At 36.4% G+C, this 20897-nt stretch overlaps 1 protein-coding gene across 2 annotated transcripts in view; it reads right to left on the bottom strand.

The window, feature by feature from the left end:
- Positions 1-820: 820 nt before the first annotated feature.
- The window catches only part of ASB3 (ankyrin repeat and SOCS box containing 3), a 118955-nt gene continuing 98878 nt past the window's right edge, over positions 821-20897 (bottom strand). For both annotated transcript variants that reach the window (XM_036925930.2, XM_057497212.1), the window contains exons 9-10: positions 11362-11495; positions 821-2618 (exon numbers count right to left, since the gene is read on the bottom strand). In XM_036925930.2, the coding sequence (XP_036781825.2) occupies positions 2413-2618; positions 11362-11495 (340 nt within the window). In that variant the 3' untranslated portion in view covers positions 821-2412. The remainder of the gene's footprint in view (positions 2619-11361; positions 11496-20897) is intronic.

The raw sequence follows: 20897 nt of genomic DNA, 5'->3' as shown, positions 1-20897 counted from the left end.
GCTATAGAATCACTACTTGTCTTCTCTGTATATACTGCCTTTCTCATGTTCCTCTCCCCCACTACATTATGTATGCTAATCATAATGCCCCGTTTTCCCCCTTATCTCTCCCTTCCCACCCACCCTCCCCAGTCCCTTTCCTTTTGGTAACTGTTAGTCCACTCTTGGGTTCTGTGAGTCTGCTGCTGTTTTGTTCCTTCAGTTCTTACTTTGTTGTTATACTTCACAGATAAGTGAAATCATTTGATACTTGTCTTTCTCCACCTGGCTTATTTCACTGAGCATAATACCCTCTAGCTCCATCCATGTTGTTGCAAATGGTAGGATTTGTTTTCTTCTTATGGATGAATAATACTCCACTGTGTATATGTACCACATGTTCTTTATCCATTCATCTACTGATGGACACTTAGGTTGCTTCCATATCTTGGCTATTGTAAATAGTGCTTTGATAAACATAGGGGTGCATATGTCTTTTTCAAACTGGACTTCTGCATTCTTAGGGTAAATTCCTAGGAGTGGAATTCCTGGGTCAAATGGTATTTCTATTTTTAGTTTTTTGAGGAACCTCCATACTGTTTTCCACAATGGTTGAACTAGTTTACATTCCCACCGGCAGTGTTGGAGGGTTCCCCTTTCTCCTCACCCTCGCCAACATTTGTTGTTGTCTGTCTTTTGGATGTTGGCCATCCTTACTGGTGTGAAGGATCTCACTGTGGTTTTAATTTGCATTTCTCTGATGATTAGTGATGTGGAGCATCTTTTCATGTGCCTGTTGGCCATCTGAATCATTTTCATATTTTTAAGAACAAGAGCTAAGTTATGCATAGTTGAATTTTTATTATATATTTAAACATGAACAAAAACACATGAAAAGATTCACCCTCAAAAGTACATTTGGCCCTAACAAAAACGGGTTATGTGAAAAATCAGAGACTTAAGAGTTTGGAAAAATAAAGATTAGGACAACATTTAGAAATTACTGCACAGTCAAAAAAAAAATTTACTGCATAGTACAAATATTCTTGGAATCTCTTTAAGTATCAGAATGTCCATCTGGTTTTCCATTATGCACCCTTATTTCTGCCTGTATAACCACATTCAAACTGAGCAAATACAGCTCTCAGCTACACTGAACTCAGTCATCCCTCTAGACCTACGATGCTTCCTTCCTTTGGTCCACCTTCCTCACTGCTTTTAGCAAACAGCCATGGCCTATCAGAGGTGGACCTGGCTGACCCACTCCCATCTATTTTAAGCCACAGGACTCCAGTAGGACAGAAGACGTGCCCTCCTTTGGACCTCATCTCTAGCTGTCTCTCATGACAGTAATGCTTTCAGAACTTTTTCTCAAATTTGGTCCTCAAAGACTCTTATCATAGTCATTTGATCCAGTATTTAGTCCTGACTCCAGACTCAGAAATATTAACTGTAAAACCAATAAGGCAGTGTCTCATTAACATAGGATTCTGAGGTCTAAATTTCACATACTATATGGTAACCTATCTAGATAATAAAAAGAGAAAACACTAATATTAATAAAACTGGCAGCCATTGCTTCATAGAATGAAAGTGGGCCTCTGAATTGGAGGCTGAATGAAGAAGCTTTTATGACTTATTTGATACTGAAGTGACTCATGCATAGATACCTTTCTTTCTTTAAAGATGGGACCACAGAATTGCCCCTCCCAGTCTCCTGATTAGTATTCTAATGTAGCAAAATGCTCATTTATCTCAATAGCAAGCTAATATTTTTTCGGCTAAGCATATCTTTGAGTTTAGGTCTGTTCTTGCCTTTGCAGAAAAGGAGTCTTTTTTAAGACAATATGAAGAAACTGGGGGAAAAAAAAACAACAGCAAAATGATTCATTTTCTATCTTTAAAAAAAAAAATTCTCCCCTGAGTTTACCTATGAAAAGCCAATGAACAGTATTCATAAAAGTGACTGAATTAAGATATGAGAATGGAATAAAAGATAATTCTTCTATAAACACAAGGGACATTCAACCTCAAATAAAATAATAATAATAATACATTCAAATCCACTATGTGTGCACTTTCAGTGAAGTTTTATGCATTCCATTATAAGCTCCTAGCCCTAGGTAAACACAGAATCATGGAACATGCCATGTCTATCACTAGAAGTAGCATCACAGTTCATTAACAGAATAAAGCAGAAAAAAGGTTAGGAAATGAATATTACAACATGAAATGTACCAGTGATAAAACTGCAATAAAGTAACATAAATGAAGTTACATTTTTTTTACCAGGAAGCCAAGTTGTAAACGTTCACTCCAAAACCCTAACCATCCACACAAACAAAAATCATCTTTTGCGACTATAAAATCAAGAAGGATTTGTACTCCATGGCTCTTTGGCTTGGTGATTTTCAGAGTAATACATGAGCTGTGTTAAGTAGCTTCACTGAGTTCTCCATCTTGGATAACTGCCAGTTCTGGAACTTCATTCATCCTCAGAACCTCTGCATAGAGCAAATAATTATGTAGGCTTCTGGGAAGTGGTAACTGACAGATAAAACTGTCATATTGTAAATGTTCTGGTTTTAGACTGGACCGAATTACCAAACGACAAAGATGGGTCAGGGATGGAACAGAGGCTGGAGAAACAAACAAAAAAAAGGAAGATGAAACATTTTTAAACACAAAGATATAACAGTACATTAAGATAAGTGCCTTTTTATTCCCATCTCTGTATGGTAAAACAGAAGTCATATGTTACTCAGACCTACTTTTGAAAGACTACTTGGGCCAGGATGACCACAATAAACTATTTATTTATACTTTTTACAACCTTCACCTGGTTCCTCTCCCTCTAGTTGCTAGCCACACATCCAAAGTCAGTACCCAGGGCCATATAAAACTAAACATCAAATCCCAAAGACATGACAATACCAGTTGGCACTTAAATGGAAGAACTAACTTCAGAAACCATAGAAGTTCACAGCAGCAAATGCTATATCCTTCCTACTCTGTTTCATTGCAAATGATCTCCCCGCTACCTACCACATCAAGTGAATAAATGTGTAGCATACAAAAGTTTTCCTCTTTGTATCTGTGACATAGAATCAAGTTTTAAAATTGACAGAGAAAAGGAACATTTAATGTCTACTATGCCATATGATCATACACTTCACATACACTCATTTAGATTATTCAGTTTGGGAAACTCCTCAAATCACAGTGTTTCAAAATGTCAAATAAGAAAAGCAAAACAGTTATCTGATTTTACACATAAAACCTGAGTCTCAGAAAAGTTGAGTATTTTCTTAAACCACGTTCACAGACCCCTCCATTATATATAAGACTACAGCATCTATAATATAGCACACTTACTTCCAGCATTTCATACCCATATCTTGTTTAAATTTACCCTTTTCTATAAACATAAAGAATCATCATTCTCAATTATAAGATGGAAAAACACAGGTAAGGGGAGCCTTGGAGGTATTAGCAGATTACACATGGAGACGATGCCCAAACTGAAACTCCACCCTCCTCCAGTTTCCCAAAGGTGTAAGCAGTTTCAACTTCAACAGTTCAACTTCAGTACTGTGTTCAACTGTTACATATAAGGAAGCCCTCTTACCCAGTGAGGTCAGGAGCAACAACTGGTCCTCACGTCACTCAGGATCCACAAATGTAATAAAAGTTTTAGAAATAAGCATAATTGATTATTGGTAAGCACACAACTCAGCGATAGTAGGGACAAAAGTGTACTGCCATACCCAAACCATTGGCTTGATGTGTAATTGCTGAGCATGCCACAGGCATAGTCGGACGGGACTCAGAGGAAATGACAGGACTGGAGTGCATGGGTTAAAGTGAGGTTAGTTAAGGGAATTTTTACTTATATTCAGTTGGAGTTTAATATACATCTTGTGAAATTGAAATCTCTTCATTCTGCACATTTGTACATAAATATTTATTACACTTATAAGTATACATTTGTTATACACCCGAAAGGAAGATAAAGGATGGCTGTGCAACCTGGAGGAGAGCTGCTAAGGGGCTGAGAGATCCTTGATGCATCTGCAGCTTCTCTTACTGGACAGAGTATACTGGCTCACAAACTCCTTAGGCTAATGACAGTGCCTCTGGTTGCCCCACAGCCTCCAGCAAGCGCTGACAAGCCTTTCTAGGTCACCTGATTACACTACTGTAGCCCTATTTTTAAAGCTAAATAAACCATCTGTGGTTTATATATGTATGTGGAAACTTAATCATTTGTGATTAAGCCAAATTGAACCAGTACACATTTATTATGGGAAGCTTATGGGACTTGACCATGTTGACACTGTACATCAACAACACTGCTGGTACTAGAGCCAAGTGATTTGACTCCAAGTTTAGGCCCAAAATAATTCTCTAACCTCTTCTAAACCACTGAAACTATCGTTAAGTTTCAGAAGATCTTGCCATTTAATAATACAAGAAAGGAAAGGGTGTGGTTATTTCAGATACCGGTTCCAATTTAATCGCACTGCTTTGGTTTTCCTCCTATGAGCACAAGTAGACCACTGGCCTGATGAACAAATAAGAGGTAAGAACTATATCTTGAACCGAGGGAGTCTTTCATCTGTAGATTATTAACACAGATGATAATACATCCATCAGTGGCATCTTAGTTTAATATGCAGTGAATATTAAGTGAATGTTTTAATTGTATATGCGATATTTCAAAGCATGCAAAATTCCTATGAAGGTTTTAGTGATGCATAGTATTTCCAGATGTGTTCCCACTAGGCTGAGAGAAGATCAAGCCATGCCTGAATTTATAATAGTGAAAAAGCCCAGAAGCTATAAGCAAAATGTATTTTCTTGAAAATATGTTAAAGCCATTTTAATTTGTTAAATAAATCTCTCTCTTCTTGGATGATGGCAATGATTGTAGGCCTAGAAAACAATGCTGAAACCATGCTATTCCTTTAAATCACTTTTCTGACGCATCATTTTCAATTTAGTATGTTAAACCTAGTTTATCTATAGATCTATTAACAGACAAGCAACCTTCAACTTGTCATTCCCATTTAGAATTCTTCCACTTTGTTTATTTTATGGTATGTACTGACAGAACAATTGAAACAGAAGCTACATGTTATGTTTTATTAAAATCAAAGCAATGATCAAAATAAATCCAATTCTTAATTCATTATATTTATTATTCTTATTCTTATTCATTACTTCAACTCACTGTAAGATGGAATTATATGTACATCATACACACTGCCTATATTTCCAAACCATTCATTTCTAGCCTGCCCTTATGCCAATATTCAAATGCTCTATCTGCCTATACTATATTTCTATGGTCCCTTTCCATGGCTTTTCACATCAAATGTATTCATTCAACTTTGGGGCCATCTATTACAATTTATTATTTTCATCATTAATACGTTGTCTTTCTGGTTGGCTTCCATCTTTTTGTAACCAGGCTTTCTTAATTTTACTTGTACAATCTCTCTCTCCCACTGATTACAACTGAAAACTCTAGACAAAATACAAAAAGCAACTACCTGAGGTCTCTGAAAAATAAATAATAGATTAGGGAAGGAAATCAAAACTTGAAGAATGATATGCAAAAAAAAGATCTTACATGTAGATCCAAATTGGAGGAATACATGGTGGCTTATCTGAGCTAATCAGTATATTATCCTTTCCCATCTACAAATTATGCAAAAGTTTTTATCAAAAATTCATCTGACAAATTTCTATTTTTCCTGCAATCAATCAGTTTATAAACTCACTGGAAAGGTTAGCTTTTATACATTTTTATTAAATGAATTCAAAATTCAGGAAAACTGTTTCCAAGTATTTTAACTGTTAATATGAGTTTTTCTAGGTGACACACATTGTTTTTGGCAAGAAATCCCATAACAACAGAAATATTTCCCAGAATCTGATTTCAAAATCATCTCCCTACAGCAAAGTTTCTTTCAGAAAAGTTTCTTTCTCACTAGGTTAAAATGTCATCTTTGCCTTAAATCAACAGATTTTTCAGAAAATTTACACTAGGTTTTATACTACTGATAGCTACTTATCACAAAGAAAAACAGAGGTTAAGAAAATTGGACTAGCTATATTTTAGCAGAAGAAAGGTACAAACTCATCTTTAAGTTCAAAGACTCCTTTGTATATTAAACATGTATATGTATCAAAACATGTATATATATTAAACATGTATATATATCAAAATGAGCAAACCTCTGTATGTACAAACAATTATGATGATCACTCTCATCTCATTATAAAGTATTACAAAGACTCTAATATATTTTAAAGGTCATGTTTTTTAAAAAATTATCCACAATGATATTACTTCATTCAAGTCTGGTTCCAACTCCTTTCCTGTATTAGTCTGACTATTAATGATGTAATAAAATTCATTTCATGTATGATGTTACCTCCATTTCCTTACATTTACAGAAAAGTAAGCCACTCCATCAGCATTCTTTCTTAGCTCTTCCAAGATACATCTTTTTATTAAATAAGTTATTACTATTGCAAGTGTAATTTTTATCAGATAACATAGCCATCTGATAAAGAACAGGTGGGTATAGCTCTACAATTATTGTTAGTTCACTTGTACCTTTAGTATTGTCCACACAAAACACTATTTCTTTGCAGAAGTCTTTTTAAGCCAATTTTTGAGAACTGGTTAAGTTAAAACTGGGTAATAGGTCCACCGAACAATCACACATTAACTACAATCACTAAAGCACACCACAAGTGTGGCTGCACAGTGAACCCATGCACTTCACTTTAGAAAACACTAATCTAGTCCATATGGATATGTAAGTACAAGGCATTGAGTCATGTGTACTAAAAGGAGGGAAGAATGTAAGCTCGATTCTTGACAACTACAACCTCACTATTAGAGAAAAGAAAAAATGAAAAGCAGCTTAATCACTGATATGCAGTTTCATCTACCTCTCTCCCACTTTTAGGATGCCTCTCTGGAGACTGAAATCTTCAAAAATTAAGTAAAATCGTGTACAGTAAACATTCTCCTGTGGTTATCAAATGAAAAAATGAATCATGGTCTCAGAATCCCTCAAAAAATAAAAATCCATTCTTTATTTCCCTAACTTGCTTAGGGAACTACAACACAGTAGTCTGAAAGAACAGAAAAAACTAAGCTTATTTATTATAAAGGAAATTTTTAACGTTCTCCAAAACCTTTCCATAAAATTATCAAGAATCCCCATCCTAACATTTACAAATTCTACTTCAAGAACATTGTACAGAACACTCTCTGCCTCTTGTCCTCACAGAAGCCTGATCCTCCTAAGGAAATTACTTCCTTGACCAATTTCTAAAATAAATTTTCTCATTCTTCTACACCTTTTCACATCTTATCATGAAGTCTAGGAAGCAATTTTAGAATTCTCATAGTTATTCTGCAACACTTTCAGACCCATTTTCTGTCTTTAAATTCCAACATACACCACTTCCTATCCTTCCAAAGTTTGCACTCCCTTACTACCACTGCACCCAATCTTTAATAACACTGAGACCTGGGATCCCCTGACTCTTGTCAGCTAGTCTATCAGGTTGCTTCCTTTCTCATTTCTTTTCCTGGATTCCTGGATTACCTGGATTTAGACTGTATTCCAAAGGCACATCACATATTATTTTATCATCCTCAATTCTTCCATATCTGCTCTGACAATCCCCAGGGCCAATCTAAGCATCTTCCTTCTGGACCTCAATACAGAGAAAGCAAAATACACTGGGGAAAAAAATGATCATATAATCATATGAACTATACCACTTCTAATGTCTACCAGGCCCACACATCAATTTGCTCAGCCAATCTTTCATTGGTTCCCCATTAGTTTCCACAACAACCACTCTAAATGATTGAGACCCCCTATCCAATTCTCACTTCAATTCTTAGCAAGACTTTACCTCCTACTTCCAAGTGAAAACAGGTCCTCTAGGTTCTCTTTCTCTGAGCTTGTCAATTCTCAAACTATAAACTTATCTGTATGTACCCTATCCCCAGGGGTACTCCTTCTCAAAGGAATGGACCTATATGAGGCTAATCCCATCCCCCCATACCTTCCACCAGCTCATCTGAAATCTCACTACATAAAATTACTGCCTTTACCTCCAAGTCTTTAATCTAATGTTTTGCTTTTTGTTTTTACAAAATGAGACTCCTGGATCTATAAAACATGTTCAAGCCTCTCTCATCTTCCCCGACTCCATTTTATATCCATTGCCCCCTTTATTTTCCATTTTTCTTTTCCTTCCACTTTTAATTTCAGTTTTATTATTTTGTGATAATCTATATGTATAAACTGTTTTAAATCCTTTTTAGAACAAAGCAGAGGAACACTGAAATGAATAGATCAAGAGAGTTTCCTGGGGTCCTTTCAGGATTCTTTGTAGGATTCAGATCCATATAATACTCTGGATATAATTATGCCTGCTTGATCATTAAAGGTTCAGGATGGACTAAAGCCAAGTGCTTTTACCAATAAGAACTTAATTACTTAGACTTGATCTTGGACAGCTGGTCACGGATTAGCAAATTTGATTACAAAGTCCACTGCAATGTGGTTAAACGGTCATTTCTAAGGAAGGTATGTTTAAAGCACATGATCAAACTATTGTTATTAAAGTTGCAACCACGAAGTCAAATTCACCTAGTATACTTTCCTTTTTGTTGCAAAAAAAAACTTTTTTGAAGAAAAATCTGACTCAATTTAAAAGATAAGCAGCAAGTGACTGATGGTCTTTTTTAAATTTACCAGAGCAAGTTATAATTTCCATAGGGAGGAAAAAGATGAGGCAAGGAGAAGTTTGATCACATCTATGGCATCTTGAAAGGGGCTCACAATGGAGAAAATCTTTCCCCTGGGATAGATACTGGTATACTTAAAGAAGCTAGGGAGCTGTAATTATCTAGGAGCTTACTAATAGTGGTAGAGCTGCAAGAAGCATCTTTTCCAAAATATTTAAAGGACAATATTGACAAGATAGTTTTAAATAACATAGTAAGTTATTGGAGAAAGTGTGGTGAAGCCGTAATACATTTAGAAAGGTAATCAAAGAGTTGTCCTTCTGGGTTCACTCCTTTTGTTGGTGTTAAAACCCTGGTTATGTCTCTACTTACTAGAAATCCTGCAGCTCAAAATCCAAATAAAAGAGAGAACAATACAAATAGCCAATATGAGGAAATGAGTGTCCTGAAAATTGAAGAAAAAGGGAAGCTGAATGCATGAAGAGAGGCTTAAACTATAGAAAAGAAGAGAATCATAACCCCATTTGAAATTCAGACAACTGAGATGATGGGTGGTTTTTTCCTCACATCCTCACTAAAATCCTGTGTCATAATGGCTCCCATTATCTGCAGAAAAGGAACTACTGACGAATACCCTGAGAGACCAATATAAGTAGAAGGAAGAAAACAAGCTTTTCCTAAATAGTTTGCAATAAGAACGGGATTAAAAAGCCTTTCTATGATAATAAGAAAAGACCTTCTGAAGACTGGACAACACAAGAGTCAGTGTGGATCAGGGTCTACCTTGGCACTGTTGACACCTACGGCTAGATGACCCTTTGTCTGGGGCGACTTCCTGTGCCCTGGAGGATGGTTAGCAGCCCCTAGATGGCAAACAGCACCCCTGCCAGCTGTGACAACCAAAAAAACATTTGCAGACACTGGTAAGTATTCCCTGCGGGGAAAAATCATCCCTGGTGAACAAACACTTGCCAGGGATAACTCACTTTCTTGGTAAACAGCACTCCCAAACCATCTCATCTCCAGAACCAGGGAACAGGCAGAAGGAACAATAGGACTTGCAGGACATGACAAGGTCGAATTTCAGAATTGTCAAAATGTGGGATAGCAAAAGGCAGTTTAGGATATATGGGACAGAAACCAAGAAAAGAGGTCTTGACTAGAGAAACAGATCAGAAAAGCATTAGCTACATTAATACCTCTGAGAAAGGATTTTGCAAATCTTCAGCCAACATAAAATCCTCTTAAGAGATGATGACTATTACTCTATACAAGTTCTACCCAGTGACTAATTAAACAAGAAGCCCTTGATGGATTTAGTCTACTGCAGAGTGATGTACTCAGGCACAATTTTTACCTTCATCTGGACAAACGTGCCTATGGTTAAAGGAGAGTAAACTTTCACTCATACTTACTAACTGATACACTTTTGACTTTTTGTTCTCAAATCCATTGTCTCATATTCTATCTGTTCTGAGTAGATTATTTGTTCTCTACTGCTGCAGATACATAATTAGTAAAAGGAGATGCAATTCTCAACATGAAGAATTACATGCAAGCGAGTTTTACAACATTATCATTAAAGAAAGGACTTCAGACTCCAGATTACTTTTTTCTTCAAGAGAAACCTCTAACAGTCTGAATACACCTCAGTTCAACAGCATATTTTCCTGGATGTCTGTTTTTGATTGAGAAAATTTACTTAAATATAATTTTCCAAGAAATTAAAAGATATACTTCTATATATGAATAAATTTACTTGTTAAAATCCTATTCAACATGTTTATGAAGAGTACATTTCATATAAAAATAGCAATGAAGAAATAATTTTCCTAATTTAAGACATAATCTAGTTAACAAAATATAAAGTGAAATAAATCTGAATAAATAACTAGGAATACTTTGCATATATTATTATTTAATTTAAACTAGTTTTCTTCTATGAAATATTCTCCTGTGTGCTTTAATTTTTTTTTTAAAAAAGCTTAAAACTTTTTTATTAAGAATAAGTTAAGAGTTTACCTTAAATAAGTCATTTAAAAATATCAATCAATTCACAGAATTTTCACTCAGCTCATCTCCATAGTTATATCATACCAACACACCAGCATATATTCAGTAAGGACAGGTATAAATAAAGGATAGTAATATTTCCTTTTAGGGATTATAAATTATTAAAGAGAGAACACAAATCTACCTATACTCCAAAGAGGAAAGTGTTTAGCATTTTTTGATCACCAAGCAAATATTTACTTATAGGATTTTCAGAACTCACTTTTGTTTATATAATCCTTACTAAAAATAAAAGGATATCATTAAATAAAAATGTTCATAAACACCTGCTTCTCTTTATGTGCTCCTTAGGCAAAACTTATAAAATCAGATATGATTTTTGTTGAAGGAAATTACTATAAGACCCGCCTACCCTCTCATCTATTAGCATGGTTCCATCCTTGCCCCACATAAAGGGAATGTTAATGATGCCCAAATCAAAATATGTTCTCCAATGACTATTATCACTTGAAACTACAATATAACTACAGAAAAGATAAAAAGTAGTGAAGGGTGTTTAAAAAAATGTACTTTCTTACCAATATGTTCCTGTAGAGCCCAAGAAGAGTTTGAGGCACGAGCAGAGAGCAACTTTTCAACAGTCAAAGGAAGTCTCCGCCAATTAGTAAACTCCAAAGTGAAGATAAGCATGTCATCGCTGACTGAGTCAATCCTATATATGCAAGATGTTAACACACCATTATACACAAAATACACCAAGGGTTCATTCTGAAACAAAGACCACATACTCTTGCAACAACTTAATGTGGAACACAGACAGAAAACTGGGGATTAGAAAATATTCATGATCTGGAGGCAAGTTCAGTGGATATGAAGAATCATCAAGTTCCTGCAGGAAACTGAACTGACTGTCTGTGTAGTTGTCCTATAGATGACAAGAGGAATCTCTATTCTTATAAAGGGTAGGAACTTTCTTTACCATTCCCCAGCAGCTGTGGTAAGAACAGACAGACAGCACCAGTGTCATAAGCAGATTTACCATTATTGCCTCCCATCTGGACCATCTTGCCAAATCTAGATGGTAATCCTTACAGACACATAATTTAATGGTCCTGAAAGGATAAAGCCCAAACCCCCACAACTATCCTTAAATGAGTGTGCAAGAGATTTGACTTGTTTCTGCCCAACCTCCAGGTCTGTACAACTGTTCTTCTCTAAGAACTTTCCTTATTATAGATTCAGCTCTAAAGGATGTATTAGAGTAAGTTTTGTCTTTAAGGACTGAAAGAAGGTGTTTAAGAGAAATTGTTCTCCATTTTTTCAAAATAACATCAGAGAGCCTCCTAACCCACCCAATAGAGACTTCTCAAATTTTATAAGCACTTGAGTCCTAACAGAAAGAGCACTGGTCTAAGAAAAGTTCTGATTTCTAATACCACTTCTACTATTTATAAACTTGTTACCTAAATTATTTAAGCCCTAGATCCTGGTCTCTAAAATGAGAAAAATACTTACTCTACCTATTTTAGGGGACTTTTGTGAAAATAACATGAGACAATATAATAAACATTTGAAACTACAAAATGTTATATAAATATTTGATATTATTAGAACTGGCTTAAAATTTTTAGTATTACATTTTCAGTAGGCCTTATAACACTGTATACATGAAATCTAATCAAAGCTTAATCTAGTCAAACTAAATTCTAACAAGATTACATCATCACATTGTTTGAAGGAAAAAAATGATTAGGGCCTCTGATAATTACTGCAAAAATGGAAATTCCATGGTCCCTTTTTTGAAGATATTATTGAGCAAGGACTAAAGAAGGAAAAAAAAAATAGAAGGAATGGAAAGACACTGAATAATACTCTAAACTTGTCATCTCAAAGACAACTTACTTCTTATAATTCTGGGTCAAAGTATCCTTGCAATGACAGTAAAGAGTATGAAGATCACTTCCCAAATTTTTAATTCTCTTATATGCAAACATATATAAGGAAGAACTTTAAAAAAGTATAGTACAAATGCCTTAGGAAAACATTTTACTTCTCAGGAAACTCTTAGTGAAATACCAATTAATCAGGAAATACTGAGAATAAATAAAATGATAAAACATATTGAAAAGCAAGCAATCTCCTTGACTTTCTAGGAACCCCACACCAAAAGTTATTTGATTCTGGTTCCTTATTTCTTTTTTAATGGTTTCATTTTTCTGCTTTAATGTCCTTTAAGTCTCACTGTGACCAAACACAAACAGTATACCAAACACATTCATTTTTATGCAGTTATCTAAACACAGACATGAAAATCAATGTTTACACAGTTTATATTACTTTGGTTAATATAATGGTGAATTTACTTACCAATGCTGATAATGCCACTAAAAATGTATTGTTATCATACATAGACGATTACATTCTCCAAAGCAGTTGTACAATCATCAACAAGTGACAGTTAATTAACTAAATGCACAGCTAACATTTACTTTCTATTACTCACCTACCGCGTTAGGGAAGGGGTGGGTCTAGTCTTTCATTTAAAGTCGAAAAAATATTTCAACTCTGCAGATTATATTGTGTCAGGCAATTATTCAGCCAGATACATTTTTAAGACTGTTTAACACAAGCAATACCTAGCAAGACATTTATAATTTACATAACAAAGATTAAGCAACAGACTGCATGTGATATAAATAAGATAAACTAAAATCCACTTTAACAACATATTGGAATTTTTTTTTTTCCTGGAAAATTATTTTTCATTGAAGAGTAGTTGACACACAGTATTACATTAGTTCCAGGTGTACAACACAGTGATTAACATTTATATACAGGATAATTCTCGGTACCAGCTATCACCATGTCAAGTTGTTACACTATTTTGACTATATTCCATATGCTATACATTACATCCCGGTTACTTATTTATTTTACAATTGGAAGTGTGTTTATATATATATATATATATATATATATATATATATATATATTGTGTGTGTGTGTGTGAGGGCATCTCTCATATTTGTGGATCAAATGGTTGTTAACAACAATAAAATTCTGTATAGGGGGGTCAATGCTCAATGCACAATCATTAATCAACCCCAAGCCTAATTTTCGTCAGTCTCCAATCTTCTGAAGCATAACGAACAAGTTCTTACATGGAGTACAAATTCTTACATAGTGAATAAGTTACACGGTGAACATTACAAGGGCAGTCATCACAGAAGATTTCAGTTTTGTTCATGCATTATGAACTATAAACAGTTCAAATATGAATATTCATTTGATTTTTATACTTGATTTATATGTGGATACCACATTTCTCTTTTTATTATTATTATTTTTAATAAAATGCTGAAGTAGGTAGATACGAGATAAAGGTAGAAAACATAGTTTACTGTTGTAAGAGAGCAAATGTAGATGATCAGGTGTGTGCCTGTAGACTATGTGTTAATCCAAGCTAGACAGGGGCAATAAAACATCCACGTATGCAGAAGATTTCTCTCAGAAAAGGAGGGGGGAGGTTCTAAACCTCACCTCTGCTGATCCCCGTTTTCTCACCTGATGGCCCCCCTGCGACTGTGCCTGTCTTAGGTTGTTCCTCCCTTGAGGAATCTTACCCGTCTCTGGCTAACCAGTCATCTTCCGGGGCCATACAGGGAAATGTTAAGTTGGTAAGTGAGAGAGAAGACTTACTGTTTGAAAAGGATAGCTTTTTACTTCTTTGCATATTTATGCCTTGTGGCTTCTATGCCCAGCATTTGTCTTGAGGTGTCTTTACCACTTGGAAGAATTATGATACTCGGTAAATTCGACTTGTGGCACGAATTCTATTTAAGGGTTGTAATTAGGAAAGAAGAAGAAAAGCTATAGAAGTAGCAGGCAGAAGAAAACCTGGGAAGATTGATTATTTCTTTGACATATCTTCTTGTAGAGTAACTTCAGCATGGATAGGTTTTAAACTACTAAGTAAATTGTGCGCACACATTAACATAATAGGAGTATAGTTACATAACTAAAGCATACCTGTAATTACCAGCCATCTCCAGTGAAATGAACAAAATCAGTTAGGCACCTTAGGCATTTGTGAAAACTTATCTATGATATGGTGGATATTGTCCAACTGAACTTGAACAGTCTGAGAGAATTCAGATAAATTAAAACAACCCATTCCTGGGGACTGTTCACATCCCATATGTTCTTTTAACAGTAAATAGTCTGTGGTTGTAAGATTTTGGAGTGCTACAATTTGCACTTCTCCTAATTCTTGGTTGAGTTCCAACAGTATAGATCCAGTCAAATTTGTTGTTTTACTGTATGCACAGGCCAGCTTAGATATCTCCTTCATCATTCCCATGGCAAGACCAGGAATTGGTGGCATGAGTGCATCTACACCTGTGGCAGTGCATGGATCTTTGTTGGGGTATTTTTTGCTGATCATCTTCTGGCATGAGTCTTCCCGAGAGTGCTGATGTTGGAAGTTCTTTTTCAGATTGTATCTTAGTTCATTTTAGGGGTAGACAAATTAGGCTTTGATCCTCTGTATAAACACAAACAGACCCTTTGCCTACACTTTTATATGCCCTTTATATCATTGTATAGAACTCATTGGAGGTCACCACACAGGAACTGCTTTTTTTTATTTTTTTTATCATTAATCTACACTTACATGACAAATACTTTGTTTCCTAGGCTCTCCCCTATACCAGGTCCCTCCTATATACTCCTTTACAGTCACTGTCCATCAGCGTAGCAAAATGTTGTAGAATCACTACTTGTCTTCTCTGTGTTGTACAGACCTCCCCTTTCTCCCCCCCCATGCATGCTAATCTTAATACCCCCCTTCTTCTTCTCTCCCCCGCTTATCCCTCCCTACCCACCCATCCTCCCCAGTCCCTTTCCCTTTGGTACCTGTTAGTCCATTCTTGAGTTCTGTGATTCTGCTGCTGTTTTGTTCCTTCAGTTTTTCCTTTGTTCTTATACTCCACAGATGAGTGAAATCATTTGGTATTTCTCTTTCTCCGCTTGGCTTGTTTCACTGAGCATAATACCCTCCAGCTCCATCCATGTTGCTGCAAATGGTAGGATTTGCCCTTTTCTTATGGCTGAGTAGTATTCCATTGTGTATATGTACCACATCTTCTTTATCCATTCATCTATCGATGGACATTTAGGTTGCTTCCAATTCTTGGCTATTGTAAATAGTGCTGCGATAAACATAGGGGTGCACTGGTCTTTCTCATACTTGATTGCTGCATTCTTAGGGTAAATTCCTAGGAGTGGAATTCCTGGGTCAAATGGTATGTCTGTTTTGAGCATTTTGATGAACCTCCATACTGCTTTCAACAATGGTTGAACTAATTTACATTCCCACCAGCAGTGTAGGAGGGTTCCCCTTTCTCCACAGCCTTGCCAACATTTGTTGTTGTTTGTCTTTTGGATGACAGACATCCTTACTGGTGTGAGGTGATACCTCATTGTAGTTTTAATTTGCATTTCTCTGATAATTAGCGATGTGGAGCAACTTTTCATGTGTCTGTTGGCCATCTGTATTTTATGGAGAACTGTCTGTTCAGTTCCTCTGCCCATTTTTCAATTGGGTTATTTGTTTTTTGTTTGTTGAGGCGTGTGAGCTCTTTATATATTCTGGACGTTAAGCCTTTATCGGATGTGTCATTTTCAAATATATTCTCCCATACTGTAGGGTTCCTGTTTGTTCTATTGATGGTGTCTTTTGCTGTACAGAAGCTTTTCAGCTTAATACAGTCCACTTGTTCATTTTTTCTGTTGTTTTCCTTGCCCGGGGAGATATGTTCAAGAAGAGGTCACTCATGTTTATGTCTAAGAGGTTTTTGCCTATGTTTTCTTCCAAGAGTTTAATGGTTTTGTGACTTACATTCAGGTCTTTGATCCATTTTGAGTTTACTTTTGTATATGGGGTTAGACAATGGTCCAGTTTCATTCTCCTACATGTAGCTGTCCAGTTTTGCCAGCACCATCTGTTGAAGAGACTGTCATTTCGCCATTGTATGTCCATGGCTCCTTTATCAAATATTAATTGACCATATATGTCTGAATTAATGTCTGGATTCTCTAGTCTGTTCCATTGGTCTGTGGCTTTTTTCTTGTGCCAGTACCAAATTGTCTTGATTACTATGGCTTTATAAAAGAGCTTGAAGTTGGGGAGTGAGATCCCCCCTACTTTATTCTTCTTTCTCAGGATTGCTTTGGCTATTCGGGGCTTTTGGTATTTCCATATGAATTTTTGAATTATTTCTTCCAGTTCATTGAAGAATATTGCTGGTAGTTTCATAAGGATTTCATCAAATCTGTATATTGCTTTGGGCAGGATGGCCATTTTGATGATATTAATTCTTCCTAGCCACGAGCATGGGGTGAGTTTCCATCTGTTAGTGTCCCCTTTAATTTCCCTTAAGAGTGACTTGTAGTTTTCAGAGTATAAGTCTTTCACTTCTTTGGTTAGGTTTATTCCTAGGTATTTTATTTTTTTTGATGCAATTGTGAATGGAGTTGTTTTCCTGATTTCTCTTTCTGTTGGTTCATTGTTAGTGTATAGGAAAGCCACAGATTTCTGTGTGTTGATTTTGTATCCTGCAACTTTGCTGTATTCCGATATCAGTTCTAGTAGTTTTGGGGTGGAGTCTTTAGGGTTTCTTATGTACAGTATCATGTCATCTGCAAATAGTGACAGTTTAACTTCTTCTTTACCAATCTGGATTCCTTGTATTTTTTTGTTTTGTCTGATTGCCGTGGCTAGGACCTCCAGTACTATGTTAAATAACAGTGGGGAGAGTGGGCATCCCTGTCTAGTTCCCGATCTCAGAGGAAATGCTTTCAGCTTCTCGCTGTTCAATATAATGTTGGCTGTGGGTTTTTCATTGATGGCCTTTATTATGTTGAGGTACTAGCCCTCTATTCCCATTTTGCTGGAGAGTTTTTATCATGAATGGATGTTGAACTTTGTCAAATGCTTTTTCAGCATCTATGGAGATGATCATGTGGTTTTTGTCTTTCTTTTTGTTGATGTGGTGGATGATGTTGATGGACTTTCGAATGTTGTGCCATCCTTGCATCCCTGGGATGAATCCCACTTGGTCATGGTGTACGATCCTTTTGATGTATTTTTGTATTCACTTTGCTAAAATTTTGTTGAGTATTTTTGCATCTACGTTCATCAGGGATATTGGTCTGTAATTTTCTTTTTTGGTGGGGTCTTTGCCTGGTTTTGGTATTAGGGTGATGTTAGCTTCAATGAATGAGTTTGGCAGTATCCCCTCCTCCTCTATTTTTTGGAAAACTTTAAGGAGAATGGGTATTATGTCTTCCCTGTAAGTCTGATAAAATTCCGAGGTAAATCCATCTGGCCCGGGGGTTTTGTTCTTTGGTAGTTTTTGATTACCGCTTCAATTTCGTTGCTGGTAATTGGTCTGTTTAGATTTTCTGTTTCTTTTTGGGTCAGTCTTGGAAGGTTGTATTTTTCTAGGAAGTTGTCCATTTCTCTTAGGTTTCCCAGCTTGTTAGCATATAGGTTTTCATAGTATTCTCTAATAATTCTTTGTATTTCTGCGGGGTCCGTGGTGATTTTTCCTTTCTCGTTTCTGATACTGTTGATTTGTGTTGACTCTCTTTTCCTCTTAATAAGTCTGGCTAGAGGCTTATCTATTTTGTTTATTTTCTCGAAGAACCAGCTCTTGGTTTCATTGATTTTTGCTATTGTTTTATTCTTCTCAATTTTATTTATTTCTTCTCTGATCTTTATTATGTCCCTCCTTCTGCTGACCTTAGGCCTCATTTGTTCTTCTTTTTCCAATTTCGATAATTGTGACATTAGACCGTTCATCTGGGCTTGTTCTTCCTTTTTTAAATATGCTTGGATTGCTATATACTTTCCTCTTAAGACTGCTTTTGCTGTGTCCCACAGAAGTTGGGGCTTAGTGTTGTTGTTATTTGTTTCCATATATTGCTGGATCTCCATTTTGATCTGGTCATTGATCCATTGATTATTTAGGAGTGTGTTGTTTAGCCTCCATGTGTTTGTGAGCCTTTTTGCTTTCTTTGTACAGTTTATTTCTAGTTTAATGCCTTTGTGATCTGAAAAGTTGGTTGGTAGGATTTCAATCTTTTGGAATTTACTGAGGCTCTTTTTGTGGCCTAGTATGTGGTCTATTCTGGAGAATGTTCCATGTGCACTTGAGAAGAATGTGTATCCTGTTGCTTTTGGATGTAGAGTTCTGTAGATGTCTATTAGGTCCATCTGTTCTAGTGTGTTGTTCAGTGCCTCTGTGTCCTTACTTATTTTCTGTCTGGTGGATCTGTCCTTTGGAGTGAGTGGTGTGTTGAAGTCTCCTAGAATGAATGCCTTGCATTCTATTTCCTCCTTTAGTTCTGTTAATATTTGTTTCAGGTATGTTGGTGCTCCTGTATTGGGTGCATATATATTTATAATGGTTATATCCTCTTGATGGACTGAGCCCTTTATCATTATGTAATGTCCTTCTTTGTCTTTTGTTACTTTCTTTATTTTGAAGTCTGTTTCGTCTGATACCAGAATCGCAACACCTGCTTTCTTCTCTCTGTTGTTTGCTTGAAATATCTTTTTACATCCCTTGACTTTAAGTCTGTGCGTGTCTTTGGGTTTGAGGTGAGTCTCTTGTAAGCAGCATATGGATGGATCTTGCTTTTTTATCCATTCTATTACTCTGTGTCTTTTGATTGGTGCATTCAGTCCATTTACATTTAGGGTGATTATTGAAAGGTATGAATTTATTGCCATTGCAGGCTTTAAGTTTGTGGTTACCAAAGGTTCAGGGTTAGCTTCTTTACTATCTTACTGTCTAACTTAACTCGCTTGTTGAGCTATTATAAATGTGGTCTGATGATTCTTTATTTCTCTCCATTCTTATTCCTCTTCCTCCCTTCTTCATATGTTGGGTGTTTTGTTATGTGCTCTTTTTAGGAGTGCTCCCATCTATAGCAGTCCCTGTAGGATGCCCTGTAGAGGTGGTTTGTGGGAGGCAAATTCCCTCAACTTGCTTGTCTGGGAATGGTTTAATCACTCCTTCATATTTAAATGATATTCGTGCTGGATACAGTTCGAGGCCCTTCAGTTTCATTGCATTAAGTATATCATGCCTTTCTCTTCTGGCCTGTAGGGTTTCTGTTGAGAAGTCTGATGATAGCCTGATGGGTTTTCCTTTGTAGGTAACCTTTTTTTTCTCTCTGGCTGCCTTTAATACTTTGTCCTTGTCTTTGATCTTTGCCATTTTAATTATTATGTGTCTTGGTGTTGTCCTCCTTGGATCCCTTGTCATGGGAGTTCTGTGTACCTCTGTGGTCTGAGAGGCCATTTCTTCCCCTAGTTTGGGGAAGTTTTCGGCAATTATTTCTTCAAAGACATTTTCTATCCCTTTTTCTCTCTCTTCTTCTTCTGGTATACCTATAATTCGTATATTGTTCCGTTTCGATTGGTCACTCAGCTCTCTTAAAATTCTTTCATTCCTGGAGATCCTTTTATCTCTCTCTGCATCAGCTTCTCTGCGTTCCTGTTCTCTGTTTTCTAGTCAATTAATGGTCTCTTGCATCTTGTCCATTCTGTTTTGAAGTTCTTCCAGAGCTTGTTTTCTGTATTCTCCTTCCTTAGTTCTTGCATATTTCTCTGCAAGTACATCAGCATGGTTATGACTTTTGTTTTGAATTCTTTTTCAGGAAGACTGGCTAAATCTATCTCCCCAGGTTCCTTCTCAGGGGAAGATGTAGCAGATGCCGAAGCTGTCTGGGTTAGTCTTGTCTGGATCATATTTTTTTGCCTTTTCATGTTGACAGGTGCTATTGACTGTCAGCTGGGAGGGCCAAAATTTTCACTTGCTACTGGCCTTTCTTTACTGGGACAACTGTGACTCCTAGTGGCTTGTGTTGCGTAATTGCATGTAGACTGGGTCTTTGTGTCTTGCCTGGCTGGAAGGGAGGAATTTCCCTTTCTGTGGGCGGAGTTTGTCTCAGGCTGCTTCTCTGCTTTCGCAGCGCCCGGTGGGGTGATGGATGGGGGTGCTGCTTGACTGTTTGCCTCCGTGAGGGGTCTCAGAGCTGTTGC

This window comes from Manis pentadactyla, chromosome 2 (assembly GCF_030020395.1).
Source record: "Manis pentadactyla isolate mManPen7 chromosome 2, mManPen7.hap1, whole genome shotgun sequence".
Taxonomy (NCBI): Eukaryota; Metazoa; Chordata; class Mammalia; order Pholidota; family Manidae; genus Manis; species Manis pentadactyla.
This window is presented reverse-complemented; position numbering and strand designations above follow the sequence as displayed.